This window comes from Rhinolophus sinicus, linkage group LG02 (genome assembly GCF_036562045.2).
Source record: "Rhinolophus sinicus isolate RSC01 linkage group LG02, ASM3656204v1, whole genome shotgun sequence".
NCBI lineage: Eukaryota > Metazoa > Chordata > Mammalia > Chiroptera > Rhinolophidae > Rhinolophus > Rhinolophus sinicus.
Window position 1 is genome coordinate 31,616,149 of NC_133752.1, and position 16,967 is coordinate 31,633,115.

At 32.9% G+C, this 16,967-nt stretch overlaps 1 protein-coding gene across 5 annotated transcripts in view; it reads left to right on the plus strand.

Moving 5' to 3' along the window:
* TBCK (TBC1 domain containing kinase) overlaps positions 1 to 16,967 on the plus strand; it is a 178,789-nt gene that overhangs the window by 88,769 nt on the left and 73,053 nt on the right. For all 5 annotated transcript variants that reach the window (XM_019738922.2, XM_019738920.2, XM_019738921.2 and 2 more), the window contains 2 exons: positions 14,497 to 14,533; positions 15,595 to 15,756. In XM_019738922.2, the coding sequence (XP_019594481.2) occupies positions 14,497 to 14,533; positions 15,595 to 15,756 (199 nt within the window). The remainder of the gene's footprint in view (positions 1 to 14,496; positions 14,534 to 15,594; positions 15,757 to 16,967) is intronic.

Sequence of the window (16,967 nt, forward strand, 5' to 3'; positions counted from 1 at the left end):
TTTACATCATTTGACAACCCTCTGCCTCCAGTCTGGTTCATTTTCCATTGGGAAAATGGAGACTAAAACATAGGTGTGCTTATTCCTAGTTCATTACTCACTGCTATAACTCTCTGTGATGTGACCATCAGGCCTAAAGTAACCATCCTTAACATATATACTGTCATTTGCTCCTAAGGTTATGGAGAAACACCTTTTATTTTAATACATGGTTTATTCAATGAAGGCTCCAAGAAGAATGTATACAGATTGCAAAACAAACAGATACCAAATAAGGACAAGCCCTATTATAATTATGGATACAGATGAAAACCTTGTAAAAAGTTTAACCAGTATACATGTTTTCCTATAAAGTATTCATTTTTATATATTCCCAACTTTCTTGTTTTGTGTTATAAATGTGAGATATAATCCAAGATAATATTTTATTAAATCTTATGGTTAGAGTTGAAGAAATTATAGAGGTGCCAACTGCTGAGTTGGTAATGGTTAGATTACTTTAAAAAAAAATTTTGAAAGCACCTAATTGTGTTCAGTGCTCAACAGAAAAGTACATTGGTTCAGTCAATATTATAGATTGACAGAAAACATTTATGTAGAAAAATATGTATAGAATTTTAAAGACAGTCTGTTAAATCCTTAGACATATTCATGAATACAGATGGCATTAAGAAAGGAATCACAAAAGGAAAAATAATTTATCTTTGCTTTAGTTATTCATAAAAATTGAATGGTGGAAGAAGCAGCAGTGAGCAAAAAACATTTTTAAAATACAATAATGTGAACACATATCAAGTGTTTACTATGTGCCAAGTGCTGCTCCACCCTCTTTAAATAAACCACTCATCTAATCCTGAGAAGTCTGTGAATCTAATTAAACAATGACTATTTAATATTTCTATGTAAAATTGATTTGGGAAAAGCTAATAGCAAGATGGAAATAAACTCAGTATCCCATATTAGTGTGCTAATGTTTTTTTCATTGTGTAAGGGTAAAGTCAATATGCTCATTTTAATTAGACATCAAGTCAGGAGTCCTTTCAGATCTGGGACTGGATTTTACCTTCCTTAAAAGCTCATAAATGAGCCTGTTACTGTTTTGTGGGCACTGGCAGAAAACATGAGACTCCTGGGTGATAGACAAAGGACTTATTAACCACAGCACAGCAAGCAGCATGAACGTAAACATATTTGTGTTGGTTCCCCTTGCCCCCAAATCCCATGAAGACAAAGTAAGGGTTCAGATGATACCTGCATATGCAGTAGATTACATTATAGGAGACAAATGCTGAGCTTAGAAAATTTGAATTTTAAAAAAATTGACAGTAAGCATGCCTTCCATTTGCCATGAAGAGAGAAAAACACAATCTTTTTATTCCAAGCTGTAAGTAAACCTGTCCTTTGCTGCAAAAGGAGATTATTTTTTTCCAAACCTATTTTTATTCAAATCATATTTCACAAAATAATCCAGAAGAAAGGGCAGTGAGTGTCTCTGCTCATAAGAAATGCAGAAGTACAAGAATGCATTTTAAAATTTTAATGGTAATCACTAAAAGAATAGAAAGATAATCTATAACTTTTAAACCAATAGAACAAGGGGTATATGTGGAACAAAGAAAAGTCAACCAATCCTGTAAAAACAGAAAGAACATAGAAAGAATGTAAGCTAGTTAGATTGCCTAATAAAGGAAATTTTCAGATATTTTTAAAACTCTGTCTATATGCTATATATAAAAGATAAACATAAAAATGTAAAGATATTGGCCAGAAAGGAGATAAACATATGTCAGGTAAATATTAACCAAAAGAAAATTAATATAGCAATATTAATATAAACCAATAAAACAGAAAACACAAAATACCCCCCCTCATATATATGGAACTTGGTATGTGACAGAGACGGCTCTATAAATCAAGGATCTGTAAAGAAAGGATTATTGAATAAATAGCCCTGATACAATTAGATAACTCTATGGAGAAGAAGTGGGAATCAAAGCTCAATCCCACACCAAACATAAAAATAAATCCTAGATTGACGAAGAAGTAAATGTGGAATGTAATATTTATAATTTCCACCTAGAAAGGAATTCTTACAGAAGTTATAGAAAGTGCAACATAAATTTTACAAAGAAAGAATTTAAATTGAGGAGTGCTGCAAAGGAGCCTTCTATTCTACTGATAATATATCATTTTGATTTTAAATTTTTTGAAGCAATTGTGGCAAAATGTTTGTTAAATCTGGGTGGAGAATACATTTGTTAAATGTACTGCTACACAAGGTGAGTTAATTATTCAATAATTTTGATAGAATGTCTTATTGTATTTATGCGTCACTCTGTTATGATCCCTCCTATAATTTCTGTAACATTTTTGTGTAACTTCTTGTAAAAACTCTTTAATACTGGTATTACTATTAAAGTAATACTGGTTTTTATATGTAGTGTGGTTAGTCTTATGAGAATTCAGAAGTCATGTGGGATGGGGGACAGTTGCCTGTGGGATGCGAATGCTCAGTACAGGGCAAATTCTGAGCATCCATGCCTTCCCACCCCCACACTGATTGCCTGCAGTAATCCCCTAATCATTGTAATAATCAAATGCTTGTATGTGTTTCTGAAAAATGATTCTACATATAGTTCCAAACACTCTCTAGGGAATGGTTCTGTCACTATTGAAAATCCTAGAATAAACAAAGAGAAATGAAGGAACTGAAAGTATATCTTAACTTGGAGAAAATTCCCTTTTCTACAGCTATTCTCTTGTCACGGAGAATGGGCAAATGAAAGATATTTAACAAAGAAAGTTAAATTGTTAATAGGAAGATTGCTTTTTGAAAATCTTTCATCCTGTGGTCTGTTTGTTTTATTGTTTTGTTAGCCTATTCCTCAAGTCTGGATGATACGAAAATGTTGAAACTTTTTAAATTTAATTTTGAAAACAGATTTCATTTTTTAATATAGAGATTGTTGACAATAGTGTGAGAGTGTGATGAAAGTGAGAGGGTGAAGAAATGGAGAATTTTTCAAACATTTGTTCTTACTCTGTAATCATATATTTTTATAACATTTCGTTAGTCTGTATGTGCAGTGTTCCTATTTCCCCCTCCTTGCCTTGAATTGGTGTCTTCATTGTCTACCTTGAAAATAATTGTTTAGGGGACATTCTGTATCACTAACAATACGAGTAATGACTCATCAATGGGAAGGGTGGGCACTTTGGTAATAAGATCCCAAACTGAGTTTTCTGCTCAGTAAAATAATCATATCAAAGTAAATCCTCCTTAGTCTTCCATCATTGAAATGCAGGCTCCCATTGCAGGAGAAAGATTGTGTTTTCTGGCTCCTTTCCATTAGTTCTGGGTCACAGACCTCTGAATAGTGAACATTGCTGAAGCTTGAATAGTTAGGAATATTGTGCACTGATGTGATGCTTAGATTGTATGTGTCATGGTAGTTATGTGATTTACGTGTAAATAGGGTGAGTAATGTGTATGGGGCAAAATTGAGGCCAGGGTGATTTTCATCATTTTTGTCTTGGTGTATCTTTCTGCCTCTGAAAATATACTAGGCCTTTGAGATAGGAACAGGAAAGTATGCTGCTTCATTCTTAAAGAGACTTTTCCTGAAAGGCTATGAATAGCATTCAACTTGCAAATTATGAAAAGTTGTCAGCTGCCCCTTAAGAGAAATGATAAGGGCTGTATCTCAGTACTCTTATGTGCTTTATTAACCTACTGTCACTGCTAAAGATAAAGCTAACAAATTCAGTCATAAGCAAGGATGCTGGCAAAATCATTGTCCTTTAACTGCAGTCTTAATGGTGCCTATACTGCTGCTTTTCTCCTTGCTTAAAAGCTGATCACTATCATTTTCAAAACTTACATTCAGCTGAGTTTGTACTAACAGAAAATGTGAAAGGATTGCTCAGAAATATGTATGTATTTATTTGTTTGTCTTGTTTATTCATTTGTTCATTTGTTCATTCATTCCTGGCCTTCATGTTATTGTTACATAAAGAAATTTTAGCTTCTAATCTAAAGAGGAGACCGCTGACAATGAATGAGTTTTACAGATTTTATCAAGATGTGGTTACAGGATACATTAGGAAAGTGCACCTTATTTAAAACCTACTATAACAGGAGTCCCCGCTAACCTCTCCTAGCCCATCTGCGGAGCGCTAGCATCTGTCCTGTCTGCTGCTGCTCTGCTGTCCCTGATGTCAGTCCTAACCCCATTCCACTCACTTTGAATTCTGTAAGGCTCTTGAGTACATATGGCTTCTTGAGCTCTCTTTCTTACAGTAGAGCTTAATTACCTTTCAAAAAGGGCCCAAATCTTAGAAACCAAAGGCTGACTAATTCCACAGAGGTGATAAAGTAATAGTTGGTACCTTTTTTCTAAGAACACATACATTCAAATTAAATAATCTGGCAAGTTTCCCGATTCAGTGACTCCTTACTTGAATGAATGCCCCCCACTCTATTTCCAATCAAATGTATCCATCCTTATACTGGTTGAGAGACAAGTGAAAGGAAGTATAGCATTATACAGTGGTTCTGAAACTTTCTGGTCTTAATACGCCTTTACATTTTTAATTATCAAGGATCCCAAGGAGTTACCATCAGCTCTAATGCGTCTTTCGGAGCAAAAATTAATATAAGACCCGATCTTATTTTAATATAAGACCGGGTATAATATAATATAATATAATGCAATGTAATATAAAATGCTGGGTATAATATATTATATAATACCGGGTCTTATATTAATTTTTGCTCCAAAAGACGCATTAGAGCTGATGGTCCGGCTAGGTCTTATTTTCGGGGAAACACGGTATCTATAAATATTTACTGAGACATTTAACAAGATTTATGTATTTAAAATGACAATAACAAAACCATTGTATGCCAAACAAAATAACATGTTTTTCTGAAAAAAAAAATTGTTTTTCAAAACAAAAAGTAATGGAAAAGTGATATTGTCTTATATTTTTGCAATCTCTACTTAATGGGAGAAAGCTGGATTCTCATTTGGTTCAGAATTCAATCTGTTGTAATACACTTTTGGTTGAAGTGTATGTAGAAAATCTGGCTTTATATAGACATGTAGTTGCATAGGGCCTTTTCACACAATGGTAATTTCTTAAAGCCTGTTTGCAATGTACAATCTAAAGTCATACATATCAGGGAAATTTTCATACTCTATTACACTCAAATCCATCAGTTTATCTTGCACTTTGAATGGCTCTTTTACTCATGCATACTTTTGTGATGTCATGCATTGGTTATTTGGGAAATATTTGTTCACTAAATTATGTACATCTTTCAACTATGAAATATTTCATTATACAATGTCAAAAAATCACATTCATTAATATCAACACTGATCTCATCCAAAAAGTCATTAAGTATTGGGAAGCTGCCAAGCTCAGTGGCAGATACACTTTTCCAAAATTCCGATCTTCATCTGACAGCTAGCAATTTTTCTTAAAATGATAGACTAACTTCATTTTTTTTTTTTAGAAATGTTGGCCAAATATTCAAGCCTGAAAAAATATCATTGTTTATATGTCATTCTTTCAAATAAAAAATGCTATTTCTTGACAAAGTACCTACATTGACTCATAGTTCAAATGATTGTCCAAGGGCTTTTTCTCAAGACAACCAACCATTGTACTTCAGTACACAGCACAAGTGCTTTATGCATTCTTCCCATTTTGTCTCATGAAACATTAAAGAGATATTAGTGACATTAATATTTTTTACTTCTTCACAAGGATATGACTTTAGTGTCACTGCCTTGATTTGCAATAAGGTGCCAACAGTTTTATGCACCAGTGTTTTTGCAGCATTAGCACAAATGTTAATATAATAAAAAAAGAGCAAAAAACATCTTAGTTTTATTATGAAAATAGCTTTGAATTCATGGATCTCTGAAAGGTCTTGAGGATCTCCAAGGATCTCTGACCACGATTTGGGAAAGCAGGTATAGAGAGTAAGCACTCTCTATACACTGGTGTCATGGGCCAGGGTTCTAATCCTGACTCTCAGCTTACTAGCTAAATACTTAAGTTAATTTCTCTTATCCACAGTCCTCTTATTGTTAATGTTGATTGTAATAAATCTTACCTCATAGGATTATTGTGATGATTAAATGAAATAATACATACAACCTATTCAATGCAATTCCAAGTATACAGTAAGTGTTAAGGGGTTAACCATTATTGGTGTTATTTTACTTACTAGAGTTTGATCATATTGCACTATTTATTTGGTTACATTAATGTGATTTACATTTAGAAAAGCATTATATCACAAGCTATAATGGATATATTATTTTGCTTCCACAGTTAATGAATACTTTGTGGGAGGAGAAATGATACTATTAACGATAAAGACTTTCTTGTTTGTCTGAGTTGGTAAGATTACCACTCACGACTTTAAATTTTAACCTTTTTTATTTGCTTGTTTAAGATACTTTTCGATCTCTCAGAAAGTGCTACATAGTATATTTTACAGTCTCTTATGCAAAGTAAATTACATTTAATTTTTTTTTTTTGAAAATTTTGAAAAGTTGTTTTGTTTTGTTTTTTGTTCAGTGAGATAATTGAAAGGTACTCTGGAAGTGTAGCTAATTCTTCCCAAAAATGATCGTGGATCTCAGAACCATTAAATTATCCAACTGATTTTATTACTAATTTCTATTTTATGGTTTTTCAGTTCAATGGTATAAGTCAAGAATAAAAGAGAAAGATATTTATGCAGTTAACTTTTTTTTATTTCATTCCTTTTTGTCGTTTTAGGGAAATTACTGTTTTGCAAAAAATGTCATTAATATAACCTTTTATATACAAGGAAAAGAAAATTAGCCATTTACCATCTGGGCCAATGGATCATTTTAATTATTTTTATATGTTTAAGTCATTTTTTAAAGTAATTTGTAGAATTAGTAAAATGCATAGTCAAAACTAACTTTATTAAAAATGTTAGTAAGAATTTAAACATAGCAAACTGAAAATTTTATTCTATGTATTCTTCTTTTTGAAAGTAGATATATGTAAAATGTTCAATATCCTTTGAACTTACTGCGCATCTTCATGCATAAACCTGGAGCATACCTATCTTGTAAAGACTGATTCCGTATTTCAGATACCTATTCTCTAATAGGTTCTGATTTATTTCTGGTTCTTATATTTGCATGGTCAAAACAAAACGTTGACAGGGCTCGTAACTTTGTTGGAAAAGAGCTGTCTTTTTTGTCCCATAATTGTAAAATATTTTCATTTTTAGATTTATGGATACAAATTAGAATGATAAATCTATTGATTTTTTTTTTCATTCTAACCAATCGGTTTCCTTCCATCACTGTAAACACACCTACCTGTGGCATTTTTCCACTTAAATTGTATAAAATTTTGTTGCAGAAATATTATTTAAAGATTACTCTCAACATCTTTTAGCAAAACAGGATGGTTTAGGTTTATGTTACAAAATATTGTGTGATGAGGTCTTTCCCACTGAATGGCTAACTTATTGTTTACTCTGATTCTTGTGTTTGAGGCAATTCATCTAAGATACCGTCTGAGCACTCACACTGAACTTTCTCTTCTTTTTACCTTCTATCCCTACCCTCCTTACTCTAACAACACTTATGTATTTTTTGTTAGATGGCTTCATGAGATTACCTCAGAACTTTGGGTTGTTAAAATACTTTGCTATTACAGAATCTTCTGGATTGTTATTAAGAATGATAATTGTGACTCATATACTTACGTCTGATGTGTGCCACATCTTCTGCCAAGTGTTTTAGATCCATTAAATAATCTTTACAACTATCCTAAAGGTTAAAAGAGTTATATAACTACCAGATCACAAAATCCAGAGTTTCAAGTTTTGCAAAAATATATGATGGTCTCTACTGCTTTGAAAACATGCTGGTTTTCAGGCATCCTTTTCTGGAATGGCTAGATGTACATTTCCTTAATGCAGGGAATCATTGCAAGGCATCAAACTAATGGTTAATATGTATTTTACAGAGGTGGCTTATAGTAATTAAAATATAGAAATAACATGTGACTTGAGGTAAACAGAAAATATAGTACGCTCATAAGAAGGTAGATTAAGAAAGTCAATCAGAACGAACTGATTGACTTTCAGTTCCTGTAATATTTGTATTATTACAATAATTTTGTAATAATAATTATATGTATATAGAGAGAAAGAGCACAATATGTTTGTAAATAAAAATCCATTTGACACGAGACTCATCTGGAGTTTGTAAGAAATATTTCCTGTTTTAATCTTTTTCATTTTTATAGACAAGTTTTTGAGCCATAATTTTCTGCTTTTCACAATCAAATTAGCAAGCCTCCTGCCTTTGTTTTTCCTTGATATTTCTAATTTTGACATTACCAACCCACAGGGAAAGACCTCATAAAATCATTATTCTTTTTTGATATTGCTAGGGGGCAGTATTTACTCAGCTGACTCTTAGCACACTAGCAGTAGGCCAAATCAAGCATACATAATTTCATGATCTGGAGAAAATAGTCAAAGCATGTATGATTTCTTTTCATTTAAAGTTTCTAACTTTAAATCAGAAAATAGTTGATAATGTCTCTAATTTGATAAGATGCTTTTATATATTTTGTATTTGTAATAAAATATTTCATTATTTAATTGCTATTTTAAAAATTAAAACCTGAACCAGCCTAGTAGTATTCAATATTATCTTATTTTGCTGTTGTTTTTTTGTGTAGCAGACTGTATTATAGAGATGTACCAATATTCCAAGAAATTATTTAAGATGAAAACATCACTTAAAATTTTAAAAGGGAGAAATATAGAAAGAATAAAACAGCCATTACAGTCTCACAGAACATATTACCATTTATTGGTCTGACTTTAATTTAAGAAGTGACTGGTGCTGATGATCACCAGGGAGTTTTTGTATTAAATAAATTAATTTAACGAGAATTATTTTCAAATATCATTGAATATGCTTCATTTTACTTGTTTTTAATAACTTTTTTCATAATTGTCAAAGTATTGGTATATAATTTATTTTATTTTTTTCATTTAAAATTTAAGTTTGATTTTTTCAATACTTTTGACTAATATGAAGCATTTTTAAACATGTATTAAGTGAGGAAAATTAACTAAGTTTCTCATTATTTGATAGTTTTTGAAAACTCTTCATGAAAGTGTAGAAGCTCATGACTATTGGCTCTTTTAATCTATCCCTTTGCGTAGATTATACATTTCACTCATTCTTTCAACAAATGTTTGAGTGCTTATTATATGCCAGGCATTTTCCTAGACCCCAGGTGCATCAGTGAAAAGACAGACAATATCTCTATCCTCGTTGGATCTAAAACCTACTGGGGAATAAACCATAAAGAAGATAAGTATACTACATGCTATGTTAGGTAGTGAGTGGTAAGTACTAAAGAGAAAACAAAAAACTAAAGCAGCGAGATGGATGTTAAGTGCTCAGGTGAAGGAGGAATTTAATTTTATGTAAGGTAGCCTAGGAAAGCCTCACAGAAAAAAATGACTTTTGAAAAAATGCTTAAGGGACTGAGGAAGAGAGCCATCCAAGCAGAAGCAACAGCAAGTGCCGCAGCCGTGAGGTAGAAGCATGACAGCGATGTGGAAGGAGCAGCCATGAGACAGTGTGATTGGAGCCCAGTAAACAAAGAGATGAGGTCAAAGAGGTCATTGCAGGGCCAGGTTGCATAGAGTTTTACAGGGCAGATTTAGCTTTCAGGGTCAGTGACAGAAAGCCACTGAATGCTATTGAGCAGAGAAGTGACACATTGAGATCTAAATATTTTCACAAGATCACTCTGGCATCTATGACAAAAGAAACCCACGGAGAGTAACAATGGAATTGGGAAGGCTAGTAATGGGCTTTTGTAAAATAATCTAGGCAAGAGATGATGGTGGCTTAAATCAGGAAGTTGAGAGCAGGGGTGGTGAGAAGTTTTCATATTCTGGATATACTTTGAAGATAAAGCCAGCAGGACTGTTGGTGACAAATGGACAATGCAGGAGACAGAAGTGTCAAGAATGATCACAGCATTTTTCACCTGAGCAACTGGAAGAATAGAGTTGCTCTTAACTGAGATGTGGAAGACTATACTTGGAGGCACAGATTTTGGAAGTCTCAGGAGCTCAGTTTGGGACGTGTCATGTATATGTCACATACAAGTGAAGATGTCGAGCAGGCATTTGGACATAATGAGTTTGGAATTTGGGTGGAGGTCTGGATGGTGCTATAAATATGGGAGTTTTCACACTGAATCAGTTGGAGAAAATAAGAAAAGGTCCAAGCACCGAACACGGGGCACACCAGTGTTTAAGTCAGGGAGATGAAGCGGAACCAACAAAAGAGAAGGAGCAGTCAGAAAGGTAAGAAGAAAATGAGATGAATGTGATGTCTCAGAAGCTAATTGAAGGGAAAGCATGTTTTAAGGAGGTGAGAGTCGTCAACTATGTCAAACTATGCTGATTGATAAACAAAGGTTAAGAATGAGAATTGGCCATTAGATTTAGCAACATGGAAATCTTCGATGACCAAAATAAGAGCAGTTTGGGTGGTGAGGTGGAAGGCAAGGATCAAATTGGAGTGGACTGAGAGAACATGTAATGAACATCTACTGCTCTTAATGAAGTGTAAGCACCTTACAGGCTGAAACTGCTTTGTTCTCTGCTATATCCAGCAGTCAGGCAGGGAGCGTGAATTCTCCTTTACTCCACCTTTTATTCTGTGCAGTCCTCCATCAAATTTTATTTTATCTCCTTTGTTAGCCTATTAGCTATAACTCTTTGTTGTAATTTCTTAGTGATTTCTTTAGGATATGTATAGTGGTCCTCCACCAAACTGCATGAGGCCCACTCACATTAGAGAGGGTCATCTGCTTCACATGTTGATTTCATCCAGAAGCATCCTCAGAGACACACCCAGAATAATGTTTAACTAAATATCTGGGCATCCCCGTGGCTTGGTCAGGTTGACACTGGAAATCACCCGCCACAGAACCATTGTGGTTATTGACATGGTTGCCTTTAAATCTGCCCTTGGTTATTTTTATCCTATCTGCCCCATCAGTTCTTTGTTCTCTTTTTCCTTTTTATCTGCCTTCTTTGGATTCACTGTATATTTTTGTGTGTACGATTCTATTTTATCTCCTTTGTTAGCATGTTAGCTATAACTCTTTGTTGTATTTTCTTACTGATTTCTTTAGGATTTATACAGTGGTCCTTGAACAGGCAATTTTGACTCCCAGGGGAGTTTTGGCAATGTCTGGAAACATTTTTGACAAAACAAGGCGAGTGCTCCTGGCATCTAGTGGGTAGAGGCTGGGTTGCTACAAAAAAAATCTTAAAAGTGCCAAGTGCAATGACCACTGCCCCCCTCCTGCCAAAAAGAGTTATCTAACCCAAAATGTGAATAGTTTTGAGGTTAAGAAATTATGGTTTACACTACACTTCTTCAAGTCATAACAGTCTGCTTTCAAGTAGTATTTTACCACTTCATGTATAGTATAAATACAACAGTGTACCTTCATTTTCACCTCCTGGCATTTGTGTTATTGTTGTCCTATATTTTATTTCTACAAGTGTTAATAAGCCCCACAATAAATTATTTTTTGCTTTGAAGAGTCAAGTTTTTAAGATTTTTTTAAAAATAAAAGTATTTTCTGTTTAACCACATATTTATAATTCCTGAGTCTCTTCATTCGTCTATATAGATCCAGATTTTCATCTCATAGTTTTCTTTTTGCCTGAAGGACTTCCTTCAGCATTTCTTGTAGTGTGGAAACTGCTGGTGATGAATTCTTTCAGCTTTTGTGTGTGTAAAAGAGTCTTTATTTTACCTTTGTCTCTGAAAGATATTTTTGCTGGGCATACAATCTAAGTTGAAAGATTTGAGGGTTTTTTAATACTTAAAATTTTTGCTCCACTGTCATTTGTTGTGCACTGTTTTCAACAAGAAAACATTCTTTTCATTGATGTCTTTTTTCCTCTAGCTACATTATAAGATTGTTGTGTTTACCACACTGATTTTGATAAATTTAAGCATTATGTGTCTTAGTGTAATTTTCTTCATGGTTCTTGTGCTTCTGGTTCTTGAGATTTGAGGATCTAGTAGTATATCGTTTTCTTCAAATTAAGAAAATGTTCAGGTATTATTTCTTCATTTTTCAGTTCCCTCTCCCAACTTCTCTCCTTTGGAACCTCCAATAACATATATTTAGCTGCTTGAAGTTGCTTACTGATGCACAGGACGTGTTGTTGTTGTTTTTTCCTTTGTTGTTTTTCTGTCTTTGTTTTATTTTGGATACTTTCTATTGCTTTGTTTTCAAGTTCACTAATCTTTTCTTCCTCAATGTCTGCTATGCTCTTAATCCCATTCAGTGATTTTTTTATCTCAAACATTACATTTTTCATTTCTAGAAGGTTGATTTGGTTTTTATTTTGTGTCTGCTATGTCTGCTTAACATGTTCAATCATTACTTAGCTTTTGAATGTATGGAATACAGATATAAAAGTATTTTAATGGTCTTGCCTACAATTATAAATATGTATGTCAGTTCTCTGTTCATTTTGATTGAATGATTTTAGCCCTCACTTTAGGTCATTTTTCTTCCTGCTGCTTTGTACTACTGGTATGTTTTATTGGATTCTAGTCATTGGGAATTTTACTTTGTTGAGTACTGGATATTTTTATATTCTTACAAGTATTCTTAGGCTTTATTTTCCGATGCAGTTAACTCACGATGACATAGTTTGATCTTTTCAAGGCTTGTTTTTAAGTTTTATTAAGTGACACCAGGGCAGCATAATTTCAGAGCATAATATAGCCCCATTCCTAAGGAAATACCCTTTGAGTACACTGATACCTTGTTTATTACTGGGGATATTTTGTTTGTTTGTTTGTTTGTTTGTTTGTTTTTCATCCTGGCCTGTGGCAAGATAAACTGTTCCTATTTTTGTGTGAGCCTGACAAGTTTTTCCTCTGATTCTTTCAAGTGGTTCTTTCCCCTCTGTGTGTAGTTTCCTTATGTACATGTCTTCTTCGGTATATGGAAAAATGAATTGTTAGCTAGTTGATGAAATAATTGAGAAAGACTCTTAATGACAAACAATTGGCTTTGATCAGAAGGGTAGAGGGAAATGTGATTGATTATATGTCCTTAAAAGAAATAAAAGTTGAATACTAGTGGTGAAACTAATGTCTACTGACTTTATGTTTAAACTTAAATTAGGCTGAAAAGTTTGAATTTTGTTGTATTTTATTATTTTCTACAGTCCATACTGTTTACAGGGAAGACATATATCTTTGTACTCCTCAGTTTTCCCATTTTTAATGTCACTTGAAGGGACTGTCAATGTATCAACATATATAAATGATCTTGTGAAGAACAATGGGCTTTATTTCACATACAGTACTTAGGTTTGAATAAAGTATTAGGTTGGTGCAAAAGTAATTGCAGTTTAAAAGGTTAAAAATAATTGAAAAAACACAATTACTTTTGCATCAACCTAATATTTCTACTTAACGGTTCTTGACTGGCATTTAGATATAAATACTAAATTGTGTGCAATGAAAAGACATATGCAGTTCTACTCATAAATTCATAATTGACAAATGCTGAAAGAATATGTCTAAACCCTATAGGTAGTACAGATATCTTTATTTAATAATAGCCTATGTCGACACTGAAAATACAATAAAATTAGAGCTTTTTCAGATTTTTTCCATAAGTTACTATTGATTTTTGATACTTGCTATTGACAAAGATGTTTACTCTACTTTTATAAATTAAGAATGATTTCTTGCTTCCATAATTTCACAAAATTAATTGAAAGTGTGTGTATGTGTGTGTGTGTGTGTGCGCGTGTGTGTGTATTTTTTATTCCTAGACAGTAAACTTAGGAAAATAAATTTGTCGGTCAGATAACGGACCAAATTATTTCACTCCTAGATCTTATTACTTTTAGTCTATTAAAGAAGATTCTTAATTTATTAATAGAAAGTGGTAGCAGAAAGCATATGCTTCATTACACCTTTTTTGAGACATTTTGGACACTTATTATCATCTCACCAAATCTAAAAAATATTTAGTAATGGTAACTTAACACTAATGAGGACCACTTAAATCTCAGGAATATTTTTGTCCAACCTGAAAAGTGCACCCTTGAAATTAGCATGCTTGTATTGTGTTTGGATTAGGCATAATCTTGAGTGTATCCTGTGATGAAATGAAGACATTTTGTTGAATAATCCTTGGCGTAAGAGTCATCTTCGGCATTCGTAATAGGTATCATTATTTAATAGAGTATATGTGATAATAGTTATAATTATCTATATTCTCTTACGTTTTAATCAATGGAGTAGATCAAAACATAGACCTTTCTTTACCATTATGTTTATATATAATGATTCTAATTCTCTTTTATCTCCTCTTTATCCCTTTTTCTTCTCATAGCTCTATGCCATCCCTTGGTTTCTCACTATGTTTACTCGTAAGTATAATTTTCCCTTTTCTTTTGATATTAGCAAAAGGACAGCTCCATTGTTTCCCAGTATATTATATTTACAATAGTATCAGCAGGTTTAATTACATAAGCATCCTTATATAATTCTAATGTAATAGAGTTGGGTAGAAAAGAATTTCAATTGTTTTGACTGCTGAATATCAAAAAGAGTATTATATAGGATGAAAAGCTATCTTACATGTTGTGACATTCATAAAATCTCTGTCCTCTATCAAAAAAGAAATTAACATTAACTATAGTATTTACTTTATAGTATAGTATAGTAAAACTTTATAGTATGAAGTTTTAGAAGGTAACTTTTACAACCAAATTGGGCTTAATTTTGAGAGATTCTCTAATAACTAATACATTTGTTATTTCCTAAAGTAGAATCCTTCTAGAAATTACACAGATTATATGAATGTGTAATACTTTAATCAGTTATAAATACTAACACGTGTGGTCATCCTGCTTAAATATATACACATGCTAAATGGAATACAATATTTGAAGTAGATTCTTATGCATTAGCCTGGAAAGATATCTATGTATTGTTAAATGAAAGAAAGCTGCAAAAAATAGAAAATTGCTAATTAGATTTTTATGTGAGTTTAATAAAGCAATTATTTAGAGTGTGCAATAGAAATGCAACAGTACCAAATCTGAAACAATACTAAAGTTCATCTACGTAAATAAACTTATGACAATAATATAACTGGAAAATTCTAGGAATAAATCAAAGGAACAACTATACCAAAATTCATAATGGAGGTTAGAAAATGTCCTCTCTGTGACCAATCTGATTATCAGTTTTTTTAAGATGGCTTAAGAAAGCAATATTTTTACAAAGACAAAGAAACATTTTCTAAAAACAGTTTGGTAGCATTTTTCTTAAATAATAGTTTTGATCATAACGTAATTGTCATTTGTGTAATAAAGCAGCTTGTTTATTGTTTTAATTTTTATTATTTTGTTTTTTATTGTAATTATTGTATGTGCTGCCAAAGCGAGCACTTTTTATTGTAATTGTATATTTTGTCATTTCACAGATGTATTTCCACTGCACAAAATTTTCCACCTCTGGGATACCTTGCTACTTGGGAATTCCTCTTTCCCATTCTGTATCGGAGTAGCAATTCTTCAGCAGCTACGGGACCGGCTTTTGGCTAATGGCTTTAATGAGTGCATTCTTCTCTTCTCTGATTTACCAGGTATAGATATATAAATAAATAGAATCACTAAGTGAAATTTATTATAAGATAATGAGACATTCTTACTGCAATTTGCACAAATAATCATCCAAGCCCTCAGAATCTCTTCTGCTTGAGCCTCATCATTCCTCTCTGGATTCCCTCCTTTGAATACTGCCTCTTCTGCTGCCCCAGCATTGTATTAGGTTAGTGCAAAAGTAATTGCGGGTTTTGCAATAATTTTTAAGCTTTTAAACCGGTTACTTTTGTACCAACCTAATAAATACAAAACTGGGTCATTCTAGGTCACTGTGGTTTACTTTCATGTCAGTGATGCCACCAAAAGGGTGCACGAGCTAGGAGCAGTGCCATGTTTGCCATTTTGCTTAGGATGGACCTGTTTATCTTCAGCTAATAGTAAATATAGGCCACTTGGGAAACTGTTTGAGAATCTATTTTCATACAAAGGTGTAATTGCCATGGAACTTTGCTTTCTCCAAGCCATAACTCCTTGATAACAACTTGACAGTTTGAGAAAAGGAAACACTGTCTTGGAAGGGTGTTTCATACTCCAGGGACACTCAACATCCTATACTGCAGGATAGTAAGTTAAGCTATGCATTGTATTCACAAGTGAGAAACTTGTAAATCTAGGGGTTGAATGCTTACATACAGAAATGTGGAATGCAACTATGGTCTAAGCTTCAACTTGGAAAGATGAAAGCAACATGGTTACCTAGGATATAGCAATCTATGGAAGAAAAAAACTAAACTACATTTTACAAAAACCAAAGTGTTTTTCAGGTAGAAGAATTGTATTTTCTTCAAACAGAATTTCATTGGTTCCAACCCTTTTGTTGAGTTCATTGCTGTTCTCTATATTTTCAGGCAGGCACAAGTGACTGCTGATAATAAACACACTAAAATCATCTAAAGATAAATTTGCCTAAAAGCCAAAGAACAAAAGAAAGGTACATTAAGATTATATATTTATTAAGCACTCTCAAGAGGAATGATAAACCTGCAGCCTACCCCAATTTTTATTTTTAGTGGATTATCTCCATCTGGTACTCCATCATTCTCTGTTGTTAAAAATCATCCTTTTTGGGGAAATAACAAAAATGCTTAGATTTACTTAAAACGTCTTCCCTCTTCCCCCAAATTAAAAGTACCACCATCAGCTTTCTGTCTTATCAAATTTAAATTAAATTAAATTATGTTTGTATGAACAA